At 48.4% G+C, this 25,311-nt stretch overlaps 8 protein-coding genes across 8 annotated transcripts; 3 read left to right on the forward strand and 5 right to left on the reverse strand.

Moving 5' to 3' along the window:
• Positions 1 to 706: 706 nt before the first annotated feature.
• LCP9604111_6294 (carboxylesterase/lipase family protein) lies at positions 707 to 2,356 on the reverse strand (the record flags this gene model as incomplete). Its single annotated transcript, XM_039074199.1, has 1 exon — positions 707 to 2,356. One exon carries the CDS (start codon positions 2,354 to 2,356, stop codon positions 707 to 709), a length of 1,650 nt encoding a protein of 549 aa, XP_038927820.1.
• A 1,051-nt stretch (positions 2,357 to 3,407) lies between these two features.
• LCP9604111_6295 (carboxylesterase/lipase family protein) lies at positions 3,408 to 5,030 on the reverse strand (the record flags this gene model as incomplete). Its single annotated transcript, XM_039074200.1, has 1 exon — positions 3,408 to 5,030. One exon carries the CDS (start codon positions 5,028 to 5,030, stop codon positions 3,408 to 3,410), a length of 1,623 nt encoding a protein of 540 aa, XP_038927821.1.
• Positions 5,031 to 6,982: 1,952 nt separating this feature from the next.
• Positions 6,983 to 9,073, forward strand: LCP9604111_6296 (putative MFS transporter; the record flags this gene model as incomplete). The annotated part of the gene is made up of 8 exons (XM_039074201.1): positions 6,983 to 7,058; positions 7,113 to 7,189; positions 7,249 to 7,319; positions 7,380 to 7,671; positions 7,723 to 7,794; positions 7,856 to 8,563; positions 8,652 to 8,756; positions 8,834 to 9,073. The coding sequence occupies 8 exons, from the start codon at positions 6,983 to 6,985 to the stop codon at positions 9,071 to 9,073; spliced, it is 1,641 nt and encodes a 546-aa protein (XP_038927822.1).
• A 533-nt stretch (positions 9,074 to 9,606) lies between these two features.
• On the reverse strand, positions 9,607 to 11,186 carry LCP9604111_6297 (NAD(P)/FAD-dependent oxidoreductase; the record flags this gene model as incomplete). Its single annotated transcript, XM_039074202.1, has 2 exons — positions 9,607 to 10,512; positions 10,566 to 11,186. 2 exons carry the CDS (start codon positions 11,184 to 11,186, stop codon positions 9,607 to 9,609), a joined length of 1,527 nt encoding a protein of 508 aa, XP_038927823.1.
• Positions 11,187 to 12,279: 1,093 nt separating this feature from the next.
• On the forward strand, positions 12,280 to 14,195 carry gmdB (general amidase GmdB; the record flags this gene model as incomplete). Its single annotated transcript, XM_039074203.1, has 5 exons — positions 12,280 to 12,582; positions 12,645 to 12,920; positions 12,980 to 13,858; positions 13,932 to 14,019; positions 14,068 to 14,195. The coding sequence occupies 5 exons, from the start codon at positions 12,280 to 12,282 to the stop codon at positions 14,193 to 14,195; spliced, it is 1,674 nt and encodes a 557-aa protein (XP_038927824.1).
• A 280-nt stretch (positions 14,196 to 14,475) lies between these two features.
• On the reverse strand, positions 14,476 to 17,747 carry spt5 (transcription elongation factor spt5; the record flags this gene model as incomplete). Its single annotated transcript, XM_039074204.1, has 5 exons — positions 14,476 to 15,047; positions 15,102 to 15,277; positions 15,329 to 17,379; positions 17,445 to 17,582; positions 17,646 to 17,747. The coding sequence occupies 5 exons, from the start codon at positions 17,745 to 17,747 to the stop codon at positions 14,476 to 14,478; spliced, it is 3,039 nt and encodes a 1,012-aa protein (XP_038927825.1).
• A 67-nt stretch (positions 17,748 to 17,814) lies between these two features.
• LCP9604111_6300 (uncharacterized protein) lies at positions 17,815 to 18,295 on the reverse strand (the record flags this gene model as incomplete). The annotated part of the gene is made up of 3 exons (XM_039074207.1): positions 17,815 to 17,832; positions 17,900 to 17,913; positions 17,983 to 18,295. 3 exons carry the CDS (start codon positions 18,293 to 18,295, stop codon positions 17,815 to 17,817), a joined length of 345 nt encoding a protein of 114 aa, XP_038927826.1.
• Positions 18,296 to 20,800: 2,505 nt separating this feature from the next.
• On the forward strand, positions 20,801 to 22,760 carry LCP9604111_6301 (uncharacterized protein; the record flags this gene model as incomplete). Its single annotated transcript, XM_039074208.1, has 2 exons — positions 20,801 to 21,213; positions 21,263 to 22,760. The coding sequence occupies 2 exons, from the start codon at positions 20,801 to 20,803 to the stop codon at positions 22,758 to 22,760; spliced, it is 1,911 nt and encodes a 636-aa protein (XP_038927827.1).
• Positions 22,761 to 25,311: the final 2,551 nt, after the last annotated feature.

Genomic DNA, 25,311 nt, shown 5'->3' on the forward strand with positions numbered 1-25,311 from the left:
TGCATGGGTTCTATGTTGTTTCTAGAGCGACATCGTTACCTAGACAAGGGAATGTCCCAATCCATCATTTGGTTCGCCTCGGTTTGACAAAATATATCCTGTGTAGATGTTCTATAAAAGAAACTAATACCCATCCCATAGTACTTGACGACCGATTCGAGAACCTTGAAGACAGCATCACTGTATATATGCTCCACATATGGTACCGATGAATCTTTTAGATACTCAAAGGTACCGTCTACAACTAAGGTAGTATCCTCAGTCTGCGGGTCGCCAACATTGAAGCCCATCGGCCCAATAACTAGACGTATTTCACAAGCGACCCGCCACCACAAGCGACCATCTCCAGAACACATAGTAATTGTGATAAATTACAACCTGATATCTCAACAACGGTGGTCTATAAGAGGTTTTTCTTATAGCTCAATACTGACACACTTGATTTATGTAAGGACTTCAAATATAAAGGTAAATACCTAGGAAGCTTTTTGATCACTGCCAAACGAGTAAAATTACTCAACTAACTAGTTAGATACCTGACTATTTCGTAAGCTAATCGCTCGGAATAAGGAATAATAGCAAACAGGTAGGTGACTCTATATACTCTGTACATGAGTCACTAAGACATATGAAAAAAATATGAAAATGAATGGATGTAGGCTTTCAGCCATGCAGCTCACGAATAAAAATATCCAAAAGTTGAAAATCACCAAGCCGGCAGACGGGAAGTCCATTTCTGCAAGAATTGAATGCGCTTGCTATTCATGGTCAGGGGACCCATTCCCCACGAATCGCCCAGCCACATGGTCTTCGCAGAGGTCTTGGTGCTTGGCTTAAACTGCGGCAACCCATTTCCATTAGGGTTTCCAGTGCGGATGAAGTTCGCCCAGTAGTTGGCCATCTTGTTCTCGACAGCATAGTCCTCGCTGTTCCATGTAACATTGGAGTACGAAGCGTAGGGAATGTTATTGAAGGTGTACCAGAGCTCGGAGCCGTGGTAAGCACCCTCATCGTGGTTTTCGGCAGGAGCGTGAGTGAAGTAGTAAGTATACACGTTACTCTTGGCGCCGCCTGCAGCCCAGTCGGCGGCCCAACGCCAGGTGCCGACGCGGCTGAGATCACGGTAGAACTCTTTAGCGCTTTGCGACGCCTGGGAGCTATTCTCGCCGGGATACAAGGCGAAGAAATCGTCTGAAAGGTCGCCAAAGAGGTTGCTGTAGAGATCGTGGTAGTCGGAAGACGTGTAAGACAGGTCTGGGCTGGCTCCGGACTCGTCCTTGTTGCTTCCAGTAAGGATGGGAATATCGGCGTGAGAATTATTGCGCAACGCTCCCGAGTAGTTATCCGTGAAGACGTATCCGTCGATATTGGGCCGCCACATAGGGGGTTCCATGAATGTGGCAGAGAGGTTAGCGAAAGGAGTGCCTTCCCAAATGGTATCGGAGAGCGAGTCATATTCAAGGAGAGCCTCCATAGACACATTCCGCAACTGGGCAATGGATGTCACATTCATTTGCTTGAGGAACGCGACTCCCTGCTCTTCAGCGGCTTTCTTGGTCCGATAGCTAGTGGCAACAGTTCCAGTCATGGGATCGTGTGTTCCTCGCGCACCACTCTCTGATATGATACCTTCGGCGAGGCCCTCAGCTAGCGGGCTCCACATAGCATCGAGGGCACTAGCAGAGCCAGCGGATTGCCCGCCGACGGTAATTTGATTAGGGTCACCGCCGAAGAGTTGAATGTTCTCGTTGACCCAGTGCAGAGCTGCTTGTTGATCCAGAATGCCATAGTTGCCAGAACTGTTGTGGCCTGATTCAGCAGTAAGTTCGGGGTGGGCGAGGTATCCAAATGGCCCCAAACGGTAATTTAAGGTCACAACGATGATGTCCTTTTGTGCCAGGCCAGTGCCATCGTATGTCTTGACATCACCGGAACCACCGGTGAATCGGCCTCCATAAATCCAGAAAAGCACCGGCAGCTTCTTGGCGGACATATTGGTCTGGTTCTTGTAGGCCGGAGTCCAAACATTGAGGTAAAGACAGTCCTCACTGGTTGTGGTCTTGCCACTGGAGAAGATGCCAGCATCGCTGATTGTTTGCGCGCATTGTGGTCCGAATTCGGTCGCATTCAGCGTGCCCCATTTCGATGGACCGGCAACCTTTGTCCAACGGTTTGCACCTGTAGGAGGCTGTGCATAAGGAATGCCCTTGTAAACGAAGGCTTTGTCGCCTCCGCGGAAGGGTGAGAGACCGCCATGGATTGTACCGTAGTGGGTGTCGATAACCGGGGGGCTTAGGGCAGAGGCGATGGACGAGCCGCAGGCTGCCACAGTAGCGAGTGTGGAAAGCAGCTTCATGGTAGGTATAAAAGAAAGAATGAATGAATGAGATAAAGTGTCAGACAAAAACTAAAGACTGAAGAGAAAGATTGTGAGCTCGATTGCTACATAGGTAATGTTACCTTTCCTAATATATTGAGACATGGAAATACTCCTAGGAGATGATGATACGCGGCCGCTGAGCAACGATCTGCCCTCCATGTTTCCTCATCCGAAAAGGACACTGATGATTATGTACAGTTTGGGTATAATCTGCATCTTTAGTGAGCACTCGTTTCAAACTTTGGTAGGAGACTCGGATATAAATGTGGAGTCGCAGATCTCCGTCGGGGCTGCGTTCTTATTCGGGGAGATCGTAAAACTCCGGCAGGTACCCGCATGTGGAGCACATCCTTTCCTATCCAGGATTAGCCTATTTCCCAATTGAAAATTACTGAAAATTACTGAAAATGTATTTTTTTTGCATTTGCTCTCCTTCTATATCTACCAATATGAACTACAGTCATTATATATGTACATACATGTGGCTAGTTACTATGGGTAGACTTTCCACATGTTGTCGGAGTATATCGCCACACTTGTAAGACTGTTGTAAAGATGCTAACACTGGGCTAATGCTGTCCTTGCATCGGAAGTCTCAATGTGTCTTCAAGACTGCTTAATGCCCCTTACTGTTCATAGTGGGCTAAGTTTCTTTGTATTGTGACCTAGGTTATAGCTGCATTCTATATTTAGAATGAAATCCATTTTGGCTCAGGCTGTTGAGTGGAATTGTGCTCGGCCGAACAGGTATCATAAAAGAACAAAATTACGGTGATGGTTACTTAATTTGGTCAATATCTTTTTTAAAAATTATCTTCATTCGGGAGGAAACTGCAATCCCTATCCCCAAAGGCTTATATCAGAGCCTAATCTAACCTCTGTTCCATCTTAAATAACACCAGCCGCAAGACAGAGTCTTGCCAATGGCGATAGAATGTGTTGACCATAAGTACTTACAAGGAACCTATATAACAAAATTCTGTCTCACATGGCAGAACGCTAGAATCAAGAGTGAAAGTTGCCCAGTTTAGTACTCGTGCAAAGTGGACATCCAGCGACGGAGGAAGGCGATGCGTTTCTTCGACGCGGCGATTGGAACCGCACCAAAGGAGTCGCCGAGTTGCATAGCAGAGTAGTTGCTGGAAGACGCAGGGAAGTGAACTAAACCATCTCCGTTGGGGTTACCCGTGCGGATAAAGTTGGCCCAGTACTCGGATATAACCGATTCAATCTTGTAATCGGTGGCATTCCAAGTGACATTGGAGTAGTCGGAGTAAGGAATGTTGTTGAAAGCGTACCAGAGCTCAGCACCGTGGTATGCGCCACCCGAGCCCTCTGCAGGAGACGAGGTGAAGTAGTACACGAAGACATCCTTCTTTGCACCTCCGGCAGCCCATTCGGCGGCCCATTCCCAAGTTCCAACACGGGCCATATCGAGCAGTACAGCATCGCTATTAGCGCTGGCCTGGGTGTCGGTCTTGGCAGGGTAGAGAGAGAAGAACTCGGCGGAGTAGTTACCGAACACCTTTGTCCACAAAGTCTTGTAAGTGGAAACGGTAGAGGCACCTCCATCATTCTCGTTCTTGTTGTTACCAGTCATGATGGGCACATCGGCGTGGGCGTTCAGCTCCAAAGATTCGCCGTATCCGTGACGGAGCACGTAGCCGTCAATAACGGGACGCCAGCGGGGAGGTCCGGACAAGAGGTCAGAGAAGGCAGTGCCCTCAAAGTAGTCGTCTTCCATCAATTGGCCCTCTCCGATAAGGTCAGCCATAGGGAGCTTGCGAAGCTCGGCAATCGACGAGACGTTCATGGTCTTCAGGAAAGTGACACCAAAGGCCTCAGCAACGGCTTTGGTGTTGTAGCTAGTAGCAACACCACCAGTGGCAGGGTCATGAGGTCCACGAGCACCACTTTCGGAAATAACACCGTGAATCAAACCGCGACTGAGAGGACTCCACATCATGTCCAATGCACTAGCAGATCCTGCAGATTGGCCGCCAACGGTGACTTGGCTGGCGTTTCCACCAAAGTGGGCAATGTTGTCTTGAACCCAGCGGAGAGCAAACTGCTGGTCCAAAATACCGTAATTTCCAGAGCTATTGTGTCCAGACTCAGTCGATAGGTCGGGGTGAGCAAGGAAGCCAAAGGCACCGAGGCGGTAGTTCAAAGTAACAACAATGATATCTTTGGACGCAAGACCGGTTCCATCATAGGTGATGACATCTCCGGAGCCTCCCTCGAAACGGCCGCCGAAGATCCAAACGTAGACAGGGAGGTTTTTGTTCTTAATCTCAGTAGCGGAGGTGGTGTTGTAGGTAGGGGTCCAGATGTTCAGGGTCAAACAGTCCTCACTGGTTGAATTCTTCCCAGAAGAGAAAATACCAGCGTCGGAGTATGGCTGGGCACACTGAGGACCGAACTCAGTTGCGTTGAGTGTCTCGGTCCATGAGTCGGGCTTGGTGGGAGGAGTCCAACGCTTCGACCCGGTGGGAGGTGCGGCATAAGGAATGCCCTTGTAGACAGTTACGCCGTCCCGGAAAGGCGATGCTGCACCCTTGACCGGTCCATAGTTACTTTGGATGACGGGGAAAACGGCCGCCGCGGCGAAGGCCGGGGTGGCAAGGAGAATAGAAAGGAAGGTCAACATTGGAACCTTGAAGATGTTCTCGATTGACTGTTATGCGAGGTACAGATTAACTGAGGGGTGATCAGCAAGACCTTATATATAGTCCATGGATATCGATCGAGCCCTACTCAAAATAGTTTCATGTAGAATCGATAATTACGCGGACTCTAGGCTAAGCCCATGTGGAGCTCATGTTGGAGAATGCTTGCCTGGAGATGGAACTGCCCCTGAGTATGACTGGTACTTACCGATATCCACACTGTAGGAGAGACCAATGGCTTTCTGTCGGGCTTCGACATGCGCCGCGCGGCATCCCTGAAGAAACATGTTTATTTGACGCGACGGTTGATCTGCAGTGGCTGTACTCCACCGATACAAAAGAAAAACAAATTGGTTCTGAAAATGACGAAGCCGGCAAGAAAGTGTCTCCGAATATGCCGAATGTCCGAGACACCCTAGTCCCAATATGGAAGTCCACACCGAAGTAAATATCTTCTTCGGCTTCTTTGGCCAGCTAATACGATACCTCGATGTTTCACGTCATTATTTGGTTTCGCAGAAGTGTCATTCCATTTTGCATGAAGCAGATCCGGAAAATTATGCTTCCAGAATATTTCTCGCCTATCATCATTGATTGAGATCGACAAAAGTCTGGAGAAATTGATACGATTTATATGAATATAATAAATCCCCCACAGTTATATGTCAATCTGACTGAAATCCTTGGGTTAATTGCTTAGTGGGATCATCGGTATAGGTGCCTGAAAGAGGACATAAAGGAGCAGAGACTGAATCCACTTCCGTCTTACGATATGGAAGATCTACAGCGTTGAATTTCCCAGCTACACCATCATCCAATGCTTGAATATACTCTCCAGTTTGATCAGTGGCACCAACCCGTTCAACCACTTCGGCAACTCGAAACCCGAAGGTGTCGTATGACCTAACGCTTTCCTCCTAGGCATATACAAAATAGAACGGGTTGTTGTGAACTTGTTTCGATATCTATTTAATCGCTCCCACGCCCAGTCCTCGTGATTGTAGTGAAGGATGCATAGCAACAACCTCACGGCAACATAACTTTTGTTGGGAGTGGCCTGCCTCCGATAACTTCAAACTGGCTTCATGTCTGCCGAGCATTTCAAAATGTTAAGAGGACCGCGCCAACAGAACAAAAGATAGCGCTTCGTACCTTGTTACCATGTGCTAGTGTAAGTCCAACCATCACAACTTGCAAACAAACCATATTCGCGATATGGCCCAGAGAGTTAATAAGCGACAGCCTGGTTAACTAAATAGAGTGTTCCTGCTTCTGGTATTCTATGGTAGCCTGTATATGGCTCTGGCGCGTAGCCCTAATTGGTTCTGGGCCGTTTGCCCTGGATCCGACGGCATCCGACATAATGCAGGACTCGGTTCTCTGCTTCTGAATTCCACGGCAATTCTTTTCTAATGAAACGTACATTAGTACAATCAAACACCTCTCTCCAGTCCATTCATAAAAATCTCCTTTTCATGACCCTAAGACCAATACAAACGCACGCTATTCCCAATCTGGAAGTCTGACGCAACAGATACTCACCTGCAACCACGAAAGGTCCGAAGGGAACAGCAGAAGTTAACAGACCTCCATCAGCCATTTGACCATAGTCCATTATACCTCAAGGCCCTTTCTCTCCGCACCTCCAATGGGTGTGAAACTCTTGGATAATATCCGGATCACAGAATACATGGCTTATCAATCTACCTGCATTCTCAAGTAGGTGGTATTGGCGGCACTGGGGTAAAGAATATCAGTGCAGCCACTACTGGGACTTCCAAGGGGATTTGGCTATATATCAAGGGTTTGGTCACGTATTCCAAGAGCAGTCGAGATCTAAATCTCTGTTGGCACACTGATAAACTGGAGTCTGGCACACATCATTATCTCTGGAACATACTCTTCAACTCTACGCACGTCTACAGTTCACGATATGGATAGGTTCCACGCTGTATCCTCTTTTGAGGATGAAATAGACCAGCCTCCGGGCACATTTAAACTTATTGGAGGTGAGGCTCCTTTTCTCCTAGATTGGAGTGTTTATTGACAGTATCCTGATCCAGACGACGCGGGAGATGAGGATGGGCAATGCATGGTCCTTCTCTATCCGATTCCCTCGTCTGACCCGAATGTACCTCTAGTGAGTCGGCACTGGATTCATATCTCCCTGATTGAGCTAATTCCAACGCATATGGATAGAACTGGAGCACCATGCGAAAATCAGTCAATTTCACAATTGTGTTGGCTATGACAATTGTTATCTTCACGGCGTAAGTGAGGAGGACAATCATCTCAGATTGGCCAGACTGGTAACATTGCTCCCATCTCAGGTTATCGATCCAAGCCATCTTTTGGCAGCAGATGACCGTTGACCTGGAAGTCACCTATACCGAATTGAACAAAGCCATGTCGGTAAATTTCGTCGGTCTCACAACTGGTTGCATCTTCTTTATCCCCTTTGCGAAAAAGTACGGCCGACGGCCAGTTTATATCGTCTCAACAGCACTAATGCTGACTACGTCATTTTGGACATCTAAAATGAACAGTTTGACAGAGCTGTACTTGACCAACTTACTGCAAGGTTTAGCTGGTGCAACCAACGAGTCGATAGCAGAGATAACAGTGAGCTATGTCTTTGGGCCGATAGTAAGATGTCCTGTTAATGTTGTACAGATTGCCGACTTATTCTTCGTGCATGATCGGGGGAGTATGAATGGACTATACCTGACATGTGTCATGATTGGTGTAAGTCTCTCAACCAAATAGCCCGGAGATTTATGCAGGTACCTGATGAAAGCACGTATAGAGCTTCTTGACCCCCATGGCTGCAGGGGCACAAGCTACACAGTATGGCTGGCGCTCTTCTTATCAAACAATGGGAATCTTCAATGGTGTCCTTTTCGTCCTCTTCCTCTTCATCTACGAGGAAACAAAATTTGTCTCTGTGTTTATTGGGCAAGCCCGTGCTACCGTTGAAGAAGCTGATCAACTGGTCTCAATCAGAGAAGATGGTTCGGACAATTTTGACTCGGGGTCTTCCGCCAAGGGCCCTTCTGTCACTGAACATACTCGTTCTCACCATGTGCTGGACCTCACTATACCGCGGAACTCCTGGCGCAAACGCCTTGCCCTGGTAACGCCAACACCAGAACCAATTTGGCCGCACTTCTACCGCCCCTTCTGCGTGCTCATCTTTCCCGCTGTGGCATTTGCTGCGTTTCAATACGCGGCTGGAATAGCCTGGCTGACGGTAACTTCCAGCGTCTTGTCACTCACATTCCCAGAGCCACCATACCTCTTCTCACCTGCGCAAATCGGATACACTAGCGCTGGTCCCCTGGTCGGAAACATTATCGGTGCAGTGTACGGCGGGTTCCTTGGTGATCGGTCGATTTTGTACTACGCAAAACGAAACCGGGGTTATTACGAACCAGAAATGAGATTGTATATCTTACACCTTCCAGCGATTTTCATGACAGGTGGCCTTATCATGTTCGGTGCGACGATTTCTAGGGTAGGTAACGGCATTAAAAGTCAAGTTCCCATTTGGGCTTGGGCTCTGTTGGTGAGTGAGTGCTAACATGCTATTTTCCGGATTGCAGGGGATGCACTGGATCTGGCCCAATATTGCAGGTGCCTTTTTCGGATTTGGTTTAGGCAGTATTAGTGATGCTGCATTGGTGCTAGTCATGGACAGTTACAGGGAGGTATGATTATCTCATTTCGATATACATGATACTTCTTTTGTTTCAAGTGAGCCGTTTTTACTAACACCTACTTCTAGATCACTGGTGACGCTTTCACCGCTGTGACGTTCATGCGCAACGCGGTCGGTATTGCAATTCCATTCGCGATCTCTCCATGGATCCAGCGCAACGGCATACAGAATATGTTCATCGCGTGCGGGATGCTGAGTCTAGCTATTACTGGGACGATTATCCCAATGGTCCTTTGGGGCAAGTCCGGTCGGCGCGCATTGGCAGGCCGATATCGCGATATTGTGAAGAATGGCCATGCTGGTTGACGGATGTTTAAGTGAATTTTGCCTGCGTGTTTTTTCTTTGGCGACGCGGACTTCCTAGGTGTAATTTGGTTGCCTGAATTGAGGCCGGGTGATATTGGGCTATGCCCCCCGGGATATGTTGCGAATTGGGTATTTCATGGTTAGATCTTTCATTGGATAATTTGAATGATATGGATTTTTACCATTCATGGCCATGAAGTTGCGGCATTGTATGTCTTTTCGAAGAGATTCCTGAAGTTGTACGAGATGATACATTGCAGTAGCTTGAGGATTCCTTGATAGGGTACATAGTACAAGGCACTCCAATTTCGTCAATGTCCGTTGGTCATAGGTTTCACATTTATTCCTGGTTTAGAACATGGAAGCCTGATCTGAAGGAGAGAGCAGGAATATGAGAAAACCCCTAACCCTAACTCATACACGACAGGACTTAGAATATTATTGCAATGTGATTTTGTTTGACTAGGAAAGGTGATAGGCCGAGAAAAAGAATCTACGTAGTCAGAGGAACAAATGTATGCGTAAGAGGCAATTTAAAGATTCGCCTTGTGCACGTCATCACCAACCTCTTTCGGCAACGCCGCCTCAGCAAATCTCTCCTCCGACACAAGCAGCTGCTCAGGGAACCACGAGAGATCCGAACTGACAGTTTCACCGAGGGAAGGATCCTGGGCGAGCAACATAGTCGCCACCGCCTTACCACCAAGCCAAGCCTGAACCATTCCGTCTCCACCAAACGCAGCACAAACCCACTCTGCCCCCTCAGACCCATGCTCAGCCCGACCTGTCACAGCTCCAGGCAACCGTCCTACCCACGGGAACCCATCGGAGCTGAAAGCCATACTGCCAGTCCACATCGCTTGCACTGAGTCGCCTTGCACACGGCCCCAGTCTTTGCTTCCGAAGATGGCACGCAGAGCCCCAGACAAATGAATATCAATGTAAAGACTAAGATCAGAGTCTGTCGAGACGCCCAGATCCGCTAGGCCGCCGTCCTCGCTCTGCACGAAGCCTCCGCCGAGCATCATCTGTCCCTCCGGCAGCTGGGTCATGTAGTCGAACCCGCGGTCGTAGTTGAAGAGCCACGAATGATCCTCTGCCTGATTGGGGAAATTGTCACCGGGGGTCTGCGCGGACATTTGGCCGCGAACGGGGAAGATTCGGCCCCGAAATCCGGGTACAAGGTGGCTGACATGGGCATTGGTGCAGTGAATGACGTGCCGGGTGGTTATGGTGCCTCTGCTTGTCTTGACCATGTATCGTTGGCTGTTGGCGGTAGTTTCATCGTGTATAGCGGTCACGGCGGTGTTTTCCTCGACGTGGAAGTGATCCGGGAAGTCCGCAAGCAGACGCGTGAGGATGCCGGTGACAAATTTGTAGGGCCAGAGGGCACCTGCGGGGCCGGCGATGACACCTCGGGCACGAGTCAAACAGAATTCCTAGAAACGACATTAGCGGCACTTGGAGCGTTCGGTATGAATGATCAACTTACCTTCGGGATATTGTCTCCCCCATAAGATGTCCATTCAGCGGCTTCCTCCGGCATTTCCTCCTTGAAACGGTGCATCCGCTCCAAAGCCGTCTTCCAAGGTTTATCGCGGAAATAGATGCTCAGGAACCGAACCTTTCGTGCTTGCGTCTCTGCCGTGATGCCAAGCTCCTCTGCGACAGTGAGCATCTCCCGGAGATGCGCCAATCGGAAGCGGATGAGATTACGCGCGGCATCCACGCCAAGGACATCGGCGAATCTACTATATTCGTCGGCTGTCTCCAGGATGTGACCGCCATTGCGGCCGGTTGCGCCGCTGCACACTGTGCGAGCTTCGAGCATGACAATGGATGGGTGGGAGGTGGAAGAGTGCTGCGAAGCGCAGTTCTGGAGCAAGTTCCGCGCAATAGATGCTCCAGTAATACCAGATCCGATGATGACAATATCTGCTTCCTTGCGCAGATGCTTAGCTCCCTGGCTGAAGTTGTGTGGGTTTCGAGTCCAGAACGACGAGGTCGTCGAACTTTGGGGGAGGCCTGGGTCGGAGTAGATGCGATTGAGAGCTTGCTGTCTAGCAGAAGCTGAAACCGAGGGGTCTGTCAAAATATCTGTAGCAAAAGGCATGGTTGCTGAAACGTCAGAGCCACAATAGAGAGGAAAAGAAGAGAGATAGGCGAGAGAGAATAAGTAACTCGCAAGGAGCCAGAGTAGGAGATGACAACACTCCCCAGGTCTTACGCGAGATCGAGAAGATAGGTGGGAAGAATATAAAAGAAAACAAAAAAAGGAGGCTGAAGTAGTCAGGCCCACCATTAGATCGCAAAACAGAAGTAGCAATCAGAAGTAGCCTTTGGATTTGCCTACCTGGTACCTACAACAGTACCGAGGTTGACTTACCATGCTGATGCACCTATTGACTCCCATAATGAGGTAATCTCTTCTCAAGGGTTTCCTGTCCGCGGATACCACCTGAGCACCTGCATATGCCCCATCTGATAGAGTTCAAGATAAGGCGCTGGTGGGTCAATCTTGTCGTTGATTGTGGGGATTTTAGAACACATCTGAACACCATAAGATCATGAGAATTACGGGTATCGTTAGGGTACACTCACTAGCTTTTTTTCCGGTTTTGTATCTAACTCTCATTCTAACTTGGGAAGAGGCCGAGGTCTTGTTACATTTCACATTGAATTTAAGCCGGTTCGCGCGGTTAGCTGAATCGGGTAATAATGTGACTTGATGTTCGATCTGGGAATACCTGGATCGATGTGTTTTATTCGAGCAATTTCCCCTCGACATCAAGCCTAAGAGATGGTGGTCAAGTAAATACAACCAATAAAGTGAATTTGAGGTTGGAGAGGGGCTTGAATAAATGACAGCATACAGAGGGGTTGCATTTCCGGTTAGAGAGTTGGAGACTTTAGAGTCTATTATAGCTGACATTCACTCTACGTCATTATCTTTCTAATATTTGATAATATTACCATGCAAGAATAGTAGAAATGAAAATGAAGCGATGTGATTGTACAACCCGAGTGTTATCGCAGACTCGTTCAGACTCAAGCATCACCAAGCCATGTGGGAAACCAAGATAAGTGAAAAAAGCGGAGGTGGTTACATCGTATCGCAGCCGAGCAATAAAGTACATAGAAGGTACATAAAAAGGGAGATAGCCATAAAGTCACAAACGTGAAACCACATCTACCCCACCTCTAGAATGACATCCAAAGCACACCCCAGCAGCTGGCAAATCCTCGTCGCTGCCAAACACCATGAATGCGAGCAAAAAATTCCCCGAGACTGGCTTCTCAGCGCAGACCAGCTGGCGCTCGCGCAGGAAACTCCTCGTCTACTAGATATTGATCTTCCTCGTCGCAGTAATCTGCTCTCGGATATCGAATTAGAGTTGACAGAAAGTTATACCGCAATTCAGCTGTTGGACAGGCTGGCATCGGGGCACATCAGTTCGTTAGCTGTCACAACGGCATTTTGTAAGCGGGCTGCTATTGCGCAGCAGGTTGTGAGTACAGCGCATTCCTGAAAGGATAAAGGAGCAGTGGGCTTAATATAGGTTTTGTGCAGACCTCGTGTCTCACAGAGACCTTCTTCCCCGAGGCGCTAGAGCGCGCCAAGTACCTGGATCAGTACCTCCAGCGGGAGGGAAAGCCCGTTGGTGCGCTACATGGCCTGCCCATCAGCATCAAAGACAGTTTCTGCGTCGAAGGTGTGCAGTCAACCATAGGATATGTCGCATTTCTCGAGAATGAGCCCGCGAAGACGAACTCCGCGCTAGTGGAGATGCTGCTACAGCTTGGCGCGGTGTTATACGTGAAGACGAACATCCCACAGACAATGATGGTAAAAAAACACCAAATGACTCGGAATATGGTCAATAAGTGAATCTAATAATCACCCAGACAGCAGACTCGGAGAATAACATCTTCGGCCGCACCCTTAATCCACACAAGACAACCCTAACAGCGGGCGGATCTAGCGGCGGCGAGGGTGCACTAATAGCATTCCGGGGGTCAATTCTGGGCGTGGGGACTGACATCGGTGGCTCGATTCGCATTCCCGCGCTATGCTGCGGTGTATACGGCTTTAAGCCAACAAGCAACCGTATACCCTACGGCGGACAGGTCTCCGGCGCCGTACAGGGGATTCCAAACTTGATTCCAGCTGCAGGTCCTCTGGCACATAACATCGCCGATATCAAGCTGCTGATTGGTTCCATCGTCGCTGATGGCCAGGCGTGGAAGTATGACTCTGCTGCCGTTGGAGTCCCGTGGCAAACCATCCCGCCTGGTATCAACGCCAGCAAAAGCTTGACCATCGGCATGCTTGCTGAGGATAAGCATTTCCCGCTTCATCCGCCTGTAAAGAGGGCTCTAAATCAGGCGTTTGAGGCCTTGACGCGCACAGGACATCATGTCGTCCGAATTGGTGGTGACGATGAAGCACAGAGTTTGGCATATGCGTCACGTGTTGCGTTTCAGTATTTCAACTACGGCCCGCACAAGGATCTTGTTTCGGCCAGTGGGGAGCCCGTTGTGACTTCGGTTGCTAAGACTGCGGGACCGATGTCCTCTGGCCCGTTCCCTGCTCAGCAAGGTCTAGGACCGTTTGAGACTATACAGGCGTTGCATGTGGCTCGCCAACGGATTCATGATGTTTGGAGACAGACATGGGTGGACCAGAAGCTTGATGTGATTCTGGCTCCTGGAGCTCAGAGCACAGCTGTGAGCCATGATACGTATGGATGGCCTGCTTATACGGTGATATGGAACGTCTTGGATGTAAGTCTTTCATTCTTATTCTGCTTGCTTGACCTTGATTCTCTGAGGTCTATACCAACTTTCGCCGATCTAGTATCCCGCATGCATTATTCCATTTGGAAAAGCGTCCAAAGAGCTTGATCCCGATCCTATGACAACAAGTAACGATGCGCAACCAGACTGTCAGTGAACCCGTCTCTTTTATCGAATAGATTACTGACAGGTACCAGATCACCCCGATGAGGTAGATGGCGCCCCATGCGCTATCCAGGTCATTACGCCGCGCTTCCAAGATGAGAAGTGCCTGTGGGCGGCGGATATCATTGACCGTGTATTGGCCGTTCATGGCAAGGAATAATGGAAAGCTATATGGCTGTTGGCACTGCGCCCACCTAGTCTTCTTAGGCGAAAGTCTGGCTGGATGGCTAGGTATGCTCGGAAAATTCATGGGTATGCCATTCAAGATCATACGAGTTTAGTGACTAGGAAATATCATTTGGCGCCGGTTGCTGTTCTGCAAGAAAATAAATTCAAAAGGTAGAATACATATGTGAAACCGGTTCTGCTCCGTTTGATATCTTAAAAGGAGTGTGGAAAGGACAAGATGTTGGTACTTGGAAGAGAAAAGAGGACAAGAACTACGGACTCGGGCTATCGTCGTACCGTGGTCCTCCGTCATTGCCACCATACCCGGCACCAGGTGTAGCAGCCATTCCACCCATCGCCGGAGTGGGCGCATCAAACGCGGCAGGGGTTGGAGCGTCATAGTCTCGTTTTGAGGGGCCACCGGGAGTGGGTGCGCTGAAAGCTCCACCAGGGGTGGGGGCACTTTCGGCCCATCCGCCAGGAGTTGGCGCGCCAGGGGTCGGAGCAGCGTATGCACCAGGGGTGGGAGCGGAGTAGTTTCCACCAGGGGTCGGGGCATCGTCAAAATCACGTTGGTCTCTGCCGCCGGACATGCTGTTCCAGCCGGGAGTCCGGCCGCCTGTGGCACCACCGGCATTCCAGCCAGGAGTCCGAGATCCAGAGGCGAAGGCATCGAAGCCGGAGCTGGAGTCGTATGGTGTCTTAGATCCTGATGTCCAGGACGGGGTGCGACTGCCAACTCCTCCATATGCGGTACGGTTTCCGTCATACGGGTTCGCGGTACGAGAGCCGTCATTCTTCCAGGCTGGAGTACGGCTGCCATTCAAGCCACCCCAAGCAGGAGCTATATAATGATGATTAGCAACTTCATCAACTTTTCCAAGATGATTGTACTCACTTCTCGCAGCAGCGCCACTCCAAGCGGGGGTCCTAGATGAATCGGCGGCGATTGGCGTTCGGCCACCAGCCCAGCTATCTCTCCCAGGACCGCCCGAAGAAGTGTGTGGAGTTCGCCCTCCAGGGCCACCTCCTCCTCTTCCGCGGCCCATAGAGAGAGGCTGTTTGGAAACGGGACTGTGAAAAGTTAAAAACACTGTGGACCAAAGCAATGGAGGAGTAACATACTCTTTAGGTGTTAAAATTTCACGCGGGATGTGTACGGGCTTGTTAGATGTGTAAAGTTCAACTTGTGCAGAGCTGTCGTCCGCGTCGCGGACAATACCGACGAGACCCTTATAACGACCCTTGCGGATAGTCACAGTCTTTCCGATCAGCTGATCGCGGCCGCGACGGGGTGGTGGCATTGCGGCACCACCTCCAGGGGTTTGCATTGCCAGGGCAGGGTTCATCTTGGTGAGATCAGGTCCAGTGGGCCGACCACCTCTTGCTGATACGGTAACAACATTCGTTGTCCGCACGACGGAGATACCTGCGTTCTCGGCTTGCGCCTTATTATGCAAGAAAAGGAACGAACGGTGAATGTGACGGATGACTCCACTGCGCTGCTCTCCGTAGACCTCACGAACAGTATCACCACTTCGAATCTCTGCGCCATTGCGATCAGTAGCCACAGCGTCGCGACGGGGCTCAATCTTGTTTGCGATTTGCGTAGGAAGAATGTTGCGGATAGAACCATTCTGGTCTATCACACGGAGGGACTCCCGGTCCACTTTGATGACACAAGCAACAGTGGCGGCATCGAGCTGAACGAGATCATGAACATCGTAGATGCCGAGTTGTCCATCGGCAGCCATCTCAGCAGAAAGTCGAAGATCCTTGCTGAAAATTGTGATCTCCTGCATACTCATATCGCTGAGAAGAGTGACGGTGTCATCCTTGACCTGCACGACCATGCCCAATTCGTTCTGATATCGACTGCCGCCGATAACCTTGACGTGATCACCTTCACGGAATCGTTTACGGAGAGTTCGAACAGGAGCGTCGATTGTCTGACCGGCCAGTTCGCCCTCCGTGACTTGCAATGAAATAATGTCACCTCGAGTTGACACTGTGCGACCAATAAGACCCTGCTGTTCACCCCGGTAAACCTCCACTGGATCACCCGGTTGGTATGAGTCTTCGGCGGTGGAGTTCTTCAGAGTCTCGGCCAGTGACGCCAGATCCAGATTGGCAGTCCCATCTTCTCCTCCACGCGCGAACATTGTAACCTCCTCTAGCCGGGGGTTCACATTCTTGGCATTCAAGTGCTGAACACGCATATCCTTAATCAGGAAGCCATCCACGTAGTTGTCGTTCAAGTAGTTCCATGATTTTCCACCTAGACCAGAAGTAGACGAAAGATATTTTGCGTGCTTCTTTTTCGCCTCTGTCTCACTGAAGAGACGCTGGGGAGGGCGGACTGTGTTGACAGCACCGCGTTTGCGTTTAGCATCGGCGGCAGGGGCACCAAAAGCATCGTCATTCATGCCATAGTCCAATCGAGGAACAAGTCTGACAGTGACATTCAATCCATTGGTTTCGACCTCCTCAATCTGGGCCAGATCGCCCATGTATTTGCCACGCTTGATGCGAATCCAACCACCAGGCAAAAGCTCTTCTGATTTCTGCACGCGAAGAAGATCTGGCATCTCCTTCACTGGAACTAGGGTCAGCTTTTGGGATGGGTAGTAGAAGTTAATGGCCTCCAAGCCTTCAGTAACATCGGCCTGCCTGCGCGCTTCACAGTAGAACCAGCCTTGCATAATGTTTCCGCGTTCAAAAGCCGAGATGATTCGAATGGGATTGCGGGAGCCCGCTGGGCGCTCTTCAATTCGTTTCTGAATTGAATATACGACCTCCTTTTCCTTGCCAGGCTTGCAGCGACCACCCCAAATGCTCGGGTCTTCCACGCTGGGAAGCAGGAGTCGTTTCGGGATCACGAGGGAATCTGTTGCGGCAGCACGGTTGCGTCCATATCGTTCCTTCAGCATCTGTGCTTGCTTCTCTGCGTCCATGCTAGCGTCAATCTCGCGCTGGCGATCCAGTTGTCGATGGCGGCGGTCGTCTGTCTCGGTGCCTTGAGGTAGCGCGTCAAGATCATCCGGGTGTGTTTCCATGCCATATTCGGCGAGCTCATCTTCCTCATCATCGGCCTCGTCCTCCTCGTCATCGACACCGGCCTCGTCTTCGATGAATGGATTGGCAACGCGCTTCATTCGCTTTTGTGGACGACTCGCCTGAAAATCGAAGATACGCGTTAATAAAGATATCCTCCATTACTAGGTCTCCATAGAGAACATACCACATCCTCTTCCTCATCTTCGTCTTCCTCCTCGTCGTCATCGTCCACTTCATTCTCGATCTCCTCGTCGTCTTCGACATCCTTGGCATCGTCCTGCTCATCAGCGCCATCGCCACCTGAGTGTTCTTTCTTGGTTGGCTGTTTCGCACCCATTTGTTAGCGTTTTGTCCATCGAGGTTTGACCGAAATGCATAGACCGACCTTGACTTTGAGATCCTCGGCATCAGACTCTTCTTGGGGAGCAGGGTTAAAGTCATCCTCCTCGTCCTCGGAGCCGAAGTCTTGGTTGAGAAAGTTTGACATTTTGGCAAGTAGTATCTAGCGCGCTATTGCAGATAATCCGGTCGCCACTTTCGACAGTATTTAGAGTTCAGATATAGTCGGATTTCTATCAATCACCAGGAGAATCAGTGACCGAAAAGACGAAGCAAACATGCGAGGAAGACAAACCGTACCCAAGGAAACCGCGCTACAACTTGAAGGCTGGGAGATAGAGGTGGATAACAGGATGCAAAGTGTCAAGTATTTTTTGACGGACAGCCAATTCCGCGCAGCGTGAAGTCAATTGAGGTTGATCCAAACGAGGGAAAAGCGACTGGAAAGTTGAGAGGAGGCACAGCAGACAGTTGACCTCTGCGGGCAATCACCGAGTTCCGCGACCGCTTACAAAGAACACTGATCGAAATGGAGACCTCTGGGTCTGTGAGAAGAAAAAATAACCTGACCACAATGCAGGCGGAATTATACCTCTTCTTATAAAGGGTAGCTTGAGAAAGGGAAAATAAGGAATTCAAGTGCCGGGGCGTGGAGGTCGAGTTGCTCAGAGGCACAATCCTTGCGTAGATGGTCATTGTGGTGCGCCGTACTTGCCTTTTGAGTCCAGCACTACTGATGATCGTCGGACACGTTGACCCACTTTTCTCTACTTTCTCTATATCCAAATCCCCATTCGAGGATTTTGACAGCACTCGAAGGTCCGAACTACCAAACGGACTATGACAAGTGCTACACGACGCGCGAGTCCCCCATTTATCACGCGTCGGAAAACGTAGACTAATCCTGTGATCAGATGACTCCTCCATCTGGATAGACAATAGACCCAGAAGAACTCGACTACGCAGGTGACAGGCCACCGGAGGATGGCTGAAGTTACGAAGTTGCCCAGATAGGTGGAGAGCTTGTTCCATTGACTTCCCCGTCAACCTTGGATGAAGTCATTGATGTGATCAATAAGCGCGGTCTACAGTCAGTGAAGTCCAAGAAGGCACGAAAAGTAAATTTTAGCAAACGATGTACAACATAGCAATATGAATTCCAGGCAATATGCCCTATATGATATGATTAATGATCTCGGGCTAATCCTATGCTATATTGAAGGTTTCCCTTATTGAACATATTTAATAACCATGTGTGGCAGTAAGCTTGGTGGGGGAAGAAGATGATGATATTATGAACCCCTTGGTGGGGGTGCTATAGCTAACTATGACTAAGTACCTGTGATAATATGCTGGGCCTCAAAAAATCTCGGCCTCCGGCTGAGAAAAAAAAGAAAATTTTAATAAAAAAAAATAATAAGAAAACGAAAAGGTAAAGGTGCGATGTGGCGTACTAGTTGTTGTATACCTGGGGCGGAGTGTAGATATATGAGGGCGTGAATTTATACCTGGGGTTGTACAGTGGACCCTTGGTAGCCGCTTCGAGAGGAGCTTGGCAGTGGTTATTATATTCTTTATTATCTAGTAGTAATAGGTTCTCTGGTACTGTCAGGACCCCAGTACTAAGAAGGCTGATGCCTGAAGTATGACACCTGTCACAGTACGTGGAAGCACCCGTCCCGGGTACGTGGGGGACTATGGACTGGACAGGAGCAATATGTGCTGCCTACATAGTCCCTATAGGTCATGTAACCCATAACCTATATATTATCCTCGCATACTACTTCTTTAGAGAGGCAGCTATTAGTTCTAATATACCACTGTATATACTACTATCTCTATTTCCCAATCCTCTATTATATACAGCATTCCCTTAGGCATTCTATACCTAGGGGTCTTATTAGACATCGGCAAAGCCCACCCGGCCCATAGCCCACGATGGGGGCCCATATGGGCCTTATATAATACAGTGATCTACCTACATAATTAATGCAATTTTAGGCCTGTATTCTTATTACAGCGCTCTCGTCCAATTATAATTCATACATATGCTAAGCATATGCCTAGCATAGTTACCAATATATATTTAATAATATATCTCTGCGATATTCTGATATATATATATTTCTACCATACCAATTGTTACGACCCCGAGGGTCACTTGCACAACTGGCCCATATGGGCCGATATACTTGCTAAGTAAGCGCCAGGGGTATATACACACCGCGCACATGAGATTTAGAACCTTAGCGATTAGTCTACTGAATTGTATAACCCACGCTAGGGACCTCCACTCTAATTCAAACCTCCATTTTTAGGATACACTGGTAGCTAGTCCTAACATTCTAATCGCTTCATTTTTACGAATTAGACCACTGGAACCCATAAGATACCTCGAAATACCCGTAGCAGAAGCCGGGTGTTATAGGGAGATATACCCCTACCTGCCGGTTAAGAAAACCAAACGTAGGATTTACAAACCCCTACTGAGATAGGGGCCATACCTGCCAAAAGAGCCGCTCCTATAAAAGAGGGGGCTGCCTAACCGATAGAATCCTCTGATAAGGATATTGGAAAAAACGAAAGAAAGCTTATAGCTAAATAGCGAGACCTTAAGGCCCTCGAAAAACAGCTTATAATTGCCGACTAGAAAGCCGAACTCTTACTATACCTTCGTAACTAGAACCTCGCAGTTATTACCTTAGAGGAGGAATCGAGTATACTATACCTACTACCACTTAAGGGAGATACTACCTAGGTACTGGAACCCCTAAACCCTATATTAAGGACACTAGCGATACCCTAACCTCCCCTAACAGTAGTAGGAGACCGCGTCTATTTTTGCTTGAGGGCCAGCCGATGTTTATATGCGTTTCGATGACCTGACTGAACTCAACGCAGAGGACACAAAGTAGTTTTGTTCCAAATTTGTGACTTCACCAAAGACGATTGTCGTTGCCGATCGGTCTGAAACATCCAGAGGAGGCGCGCGCGTACAGTTGGTACCAATGCGGCGCCAAATCTGTCATGTGAGTTCAATTGTCGGAATTTGTCGAGGTTCTTGCCTCTTCATAGTAGTAGTAGCAGCAGCCATCAAACTTATATAATATAAGGTCCTTTCTTCCATGGTTCTGCAAAGAAAAAAGATCAATTTTCTGATAAATCTATCGTCAGGACTAATTACAAACTTCATATTTCGCTATGGCAGAGGTACTCGCTACCGCACCTGCCATTGCGACTTTTGCGACGCTCGCCTTTCAATCCTCTGTCGCCCTTCATCAGACCGTACAAAGCCTTCAGTCCCGCGACAAAATGATTCGAGAACTTCTTCAAGAGTTGGATGCGCTTCAAAATGTGCTCCAGGCGCTGGCGGAGTCAATAGGAAGCCTTAACGTCGATCTTGCGTCGCTTGAACAACCTCTGATGAGATGCACAAACGCCTGTGGAGAATTCAACACACTGATAAAACGATGCACCACCCATTCTACGGATCAGGAGGCTAGCAGAAGAGATTGGCTCAGACTGAGGTACATGGGAGAAGACATATCTGGTTTCCGAAATATGGTAGCGGGGTATAAATCGACAATATCAATTGCACTTGCTTATGCAAACTTGTGAGTTTCTATTCTCCATTCCCGGACTGGTCTGACATTTTGTCAAAAGACGAAGTATGAGGACTACGAGAGCTGCTGTTGAGGAATACGAAGACTTCTTAGAGGATACAAAATGTGATCTGGAAAGTCACCTGGACGGTATTCGAGCGCGGATACAGACAGTGTACGCAAAAGGCCATGTGGTTGCTGGGGTTGAAACATCAGAACTCCAAGTGATGGAGGAAGAAAAAGAAAACACACAAATGAGTTTGAAGATTTGTGAGGAGTTCCTTTCATTTATAGACCAGTCGCGACGCGGTCTACTAGGTGATACGGAAGATTCCTCCAGGCCTGTTGAATCCAAACCCCTGCGTGTGGCCCCTATGAAAACAAGATATCATGACGGCCTCGCTAGCTCAGTCTCAACCTTGGGGCTGATGACTGACGAAACTTTGCAAGATGCTATTCGGTACTCTGGCCAAGGGCGACTGCGGGAGGCGGACGCTTTGCCCCAAACTTTGCGATTGGAACACCTCAAACAGTTGACCAACAACGAAATAAACCCTTACTCAGCGAGGCATTCTGCAAATTCCAGCAGCAATTGGCTTAGGGAAGGACCAGAATCTAATAACAAAAGTTCAGCAGACCAAGCCACTGATTCAAGTAGCCTTCCAGTGGGTGATTGCGAGAGTGATATATCAAAGCCTCCATCTGTCTTTTCTATGGCGACAGTGCCATTGACCGCTTTCACCACCGACACTCGCCTTACTGCAGAGGAGATTCGCACAGCCATTGATAAGCTTGTCTGTATATTTTTGGAAGATACAGAAATCGATTACTTGTTCAGAGAAGCAATATCGAAACATTACATAGCTTTTGATCGCCTGGACCGAAACTTCCGGAGGCTCTTAAAACAGTTCGCTACAAACCTGAAGGACGAGGCACAGGAAGCAATTGATGTTGACCTCGCGAACCTCATTTTTTCAAGGGCCAGACTAGTCGCCGAGAAAATTGGCACCAGCTTTAAGCTGGGATCTTCTGGGCTCGACAATTTCCCTCAAAGCTCACCACGAATGCATGGGAGCTTTGAATTTGCGCTTCGATTTGCACAAGATAACCAAGACGTCAGCAGTGATGAGGACGACAGGAAGGAACCTATAATCGATGATCGATTTGCTAGGCTGGTGTCCCATGGCCGCAGCTTTATCGAAGAGAGTGCTGCTTTTCAGAAGTTGCGAGTGGAACTCAAAAACTTCCTCATGCCGACTTTCAAGCCTATCTTCCTAGATTTCAGATTCGATTCAGATGAATGGATGATAAGATGCTTCTGGTGCATGGAAAAACTTCTATCAAGCATCGGGCCTTTAGAGGAGAGTGATTCGTCACATCTATTTTCTACCCGACCTTCAGTTCTGACACCATCTCGAGAGATAGTACTCTTTTCTGAGCCTATAGCTCTTGATACGAACGTCCATTCCACAGAGCTACCTACCCCTTGGTCCAGCATTCAAGTTATCGGATTTCTGGGTCTTAGCTTCAAACTCAACCGCTTGCAGTGGGCGCGGTAAGAATATCGTGGAACCCTCAAGAGCTTTTTTCCAGCTTCGGTTTGCAAAATTTGAATCCCTTACCACAACATCAAATAGTGCTACTATGCCAACCATGTTGTCAAAGTGAACCTTATTATAAAAGTTCGACGCGTTTCACGTGGGAGTACGTGGGAGTGGAAAGCAATGTCGATATGAAAGACTTCAAGGGAACAATATCCTGGGACCCAGCCAAACTTCTACGCAAACTCTACTTGCGAGAGAAAAAAGTCCCGAAGTATCACAAACGGTTTAGGTGGAAGAATGTGAGGTCCAACTACCTTGCAAGCTCATCAAAGTGCTAATAATCAACAGCGACACGGTAAAAGGTTATATGATGATTACATTGAACACGAGCATGGTGCTCTCCAAGCCCTCCATAACTACCTGGATGCTACCACTGTTCCTAACAAAGGGATGACGCCCAGTGAAAGTGTCCAGAGCTCCTCATATGCGGCCCGTCTCTATACACCAAATGCCCCTTCCACACAAACTACATATCCATTAACGACCATTGATATCGCTGACCAGCCTGCAACCAACCCCTACAATTTTGAAACCAGCAACGTGTTCCATGATGTTGAACAACCAACTAAATCCACACGCTCACTACTCCTCCTCACTTGCATTAAACGCCACGGTCGACCTGTCAAACTCCACCAAGAATTTGTCACGCACATCGCCGACGACCGCCAACTCTTCCATGCATTACGCAAGATATATTTTAACCACCGGCAGAAGTTTGAATTCTTTTGGTCTTTGAGGACATTGCACAGCATCCATTTTATGAGGGTGTGTTTTTCTTCTTCATCTAATGATGTCTTGTTTTCTTGGTACCAAAGCTGGGACCTTACATCACCTGCCCTAATTTTGACGTATATCATCCTGACATATTTTTCTCAGTTCATCTACGCTGGCAACTCATATATTGACGTCCGCTGCCATGCTGAAATTTGCACTCCCAGTAATCCTTGCGCCTGTGTCCCACCTCCTGGCCTTGTTCCACCCCAGGTGACCTATAACTACACCTAGGTAGACGACTCTTACCTCAACGACTGACTAACTGCATACCCTTACGATAAGCCACTGTTCCCGATTGGTGCCGGGGAACAAAAAGCACATTTTCTCCACGGCCATATCCCGGAACAATCGACAATTTTCAGAGCTGGCTACTTTTGCCTTGTTTATCTTCACTGGATAGTTTCTGGCCAATATATATTTTTCATGCTATCGGCGGTATGCAAACTCAAGCAATTCAAGGTTCTTATTTGCAGCTCTCTAGTCGCATTGGCGATCTTCCGCCAGCCTATATCCAATCCCTGGTAACCTGCTCCTCAAGAGTAGACTGCTGCAGACGACGCTCACGCTGCTTAACGCCATGGCTAAACTGGCCCAGACTGGGTCGAGTCTGATATGCCCTCCACTGGTTTTCACAGGATATAAAACTCCAGCAGCCACAGGTAAAGCGATGAGATTATAAACCAATGCCCATGCGAAGTTGAACTTGATCCTCTTAAAGACAATGCGACTGAGATCGATCAGTGTCAGTAATGAGTCCAACTGAGACGAAACAAGAATGAAATCGGCAGAGGAGATGGCAATGTCGGAACCAGAACCGATCGCAACTCCCACATCTGCCATTGTCAAGGCGGGGGAGTCATTTATCCCATCGCCTACTTGAATCAACGTTCAACAGTGCTGTTTCAATTTTTGTAATGAACACTCAATGAAATTTCCTTGTGGCATCACCGCCCGCTGCTGTCTTTCCACGTTCAACACATACTGTAGTTGACGATGAAACTAATTGATTGAGAAGAAAAAAGAAAGAAAAAAGAAAAGAAAAATAAAATTACACTATCGTTGATTGATTCTCAACGGAATTTATGACCGGAATCCCTGACCGGAGGACCTTAAGAAATGAAAATGGTGGAAATGAAATAATTCGGACCTCCAAACAATGAGGGGCCTAATGAGGTTGCTCAAATTTTGATGAGCTAGAGTACTGAAGTGTACAAGCGTGCCGGCTGGAAATCATCCATCCATGCCCCGTAAAAAATCAAAGTACCAGAGTTGATCAATGTTGAATCAAAACAAATAACGTCAGCCTTCAAGATTAAGGGAACAAAAAACACCGAAACCGATAAAACGGAACCCTCATGGCCGTTGAGTCTGAATATTTTTATTTCACCATGCTTATTGTTTAAGAAATTAATGTATCCCAGCCTGTTGGAAAAGGCCACCCGCAACAACTCTAGTAACATTTGACCACAACCGTTCTTGGACCTCAGTGTAGGCCACACAATGTAGATGTGCCGTTGAGATGGTTGCTCAAAGAGAAATCATGTTCATGTGTGTGTTGAGTGATCAAATTCATACTGTAACTTGTTTTCGTACCCGTTGTGCTACAGCTGAGTAGTCGTATAATTCTTCTGGCAAATTCATACCTTATAAAACCTCTCTTTTTGGCCCTTTCCCTCGCTGGGTTAGTCACAACGTCTTTGCAGCAGCAGGCGATCCCGGGCGATGAATACGA

This window comes from Penicillium roqueforti, assembly GCF_015533775.1.
Source record: "Penicillium roqueforti strain LCP96 04111 chromosome Unknown scaffold_16, whole genome shotgun sequence".
In the NCBI taxonomy this organism is placed as follows: domain Eukaryota; kingdom Fungi; phylum Ascomycota; class Eurotiomycetes; order Eurotiales; family Aspergillaceae; genus Penicillium; species Penicillium roqueforti.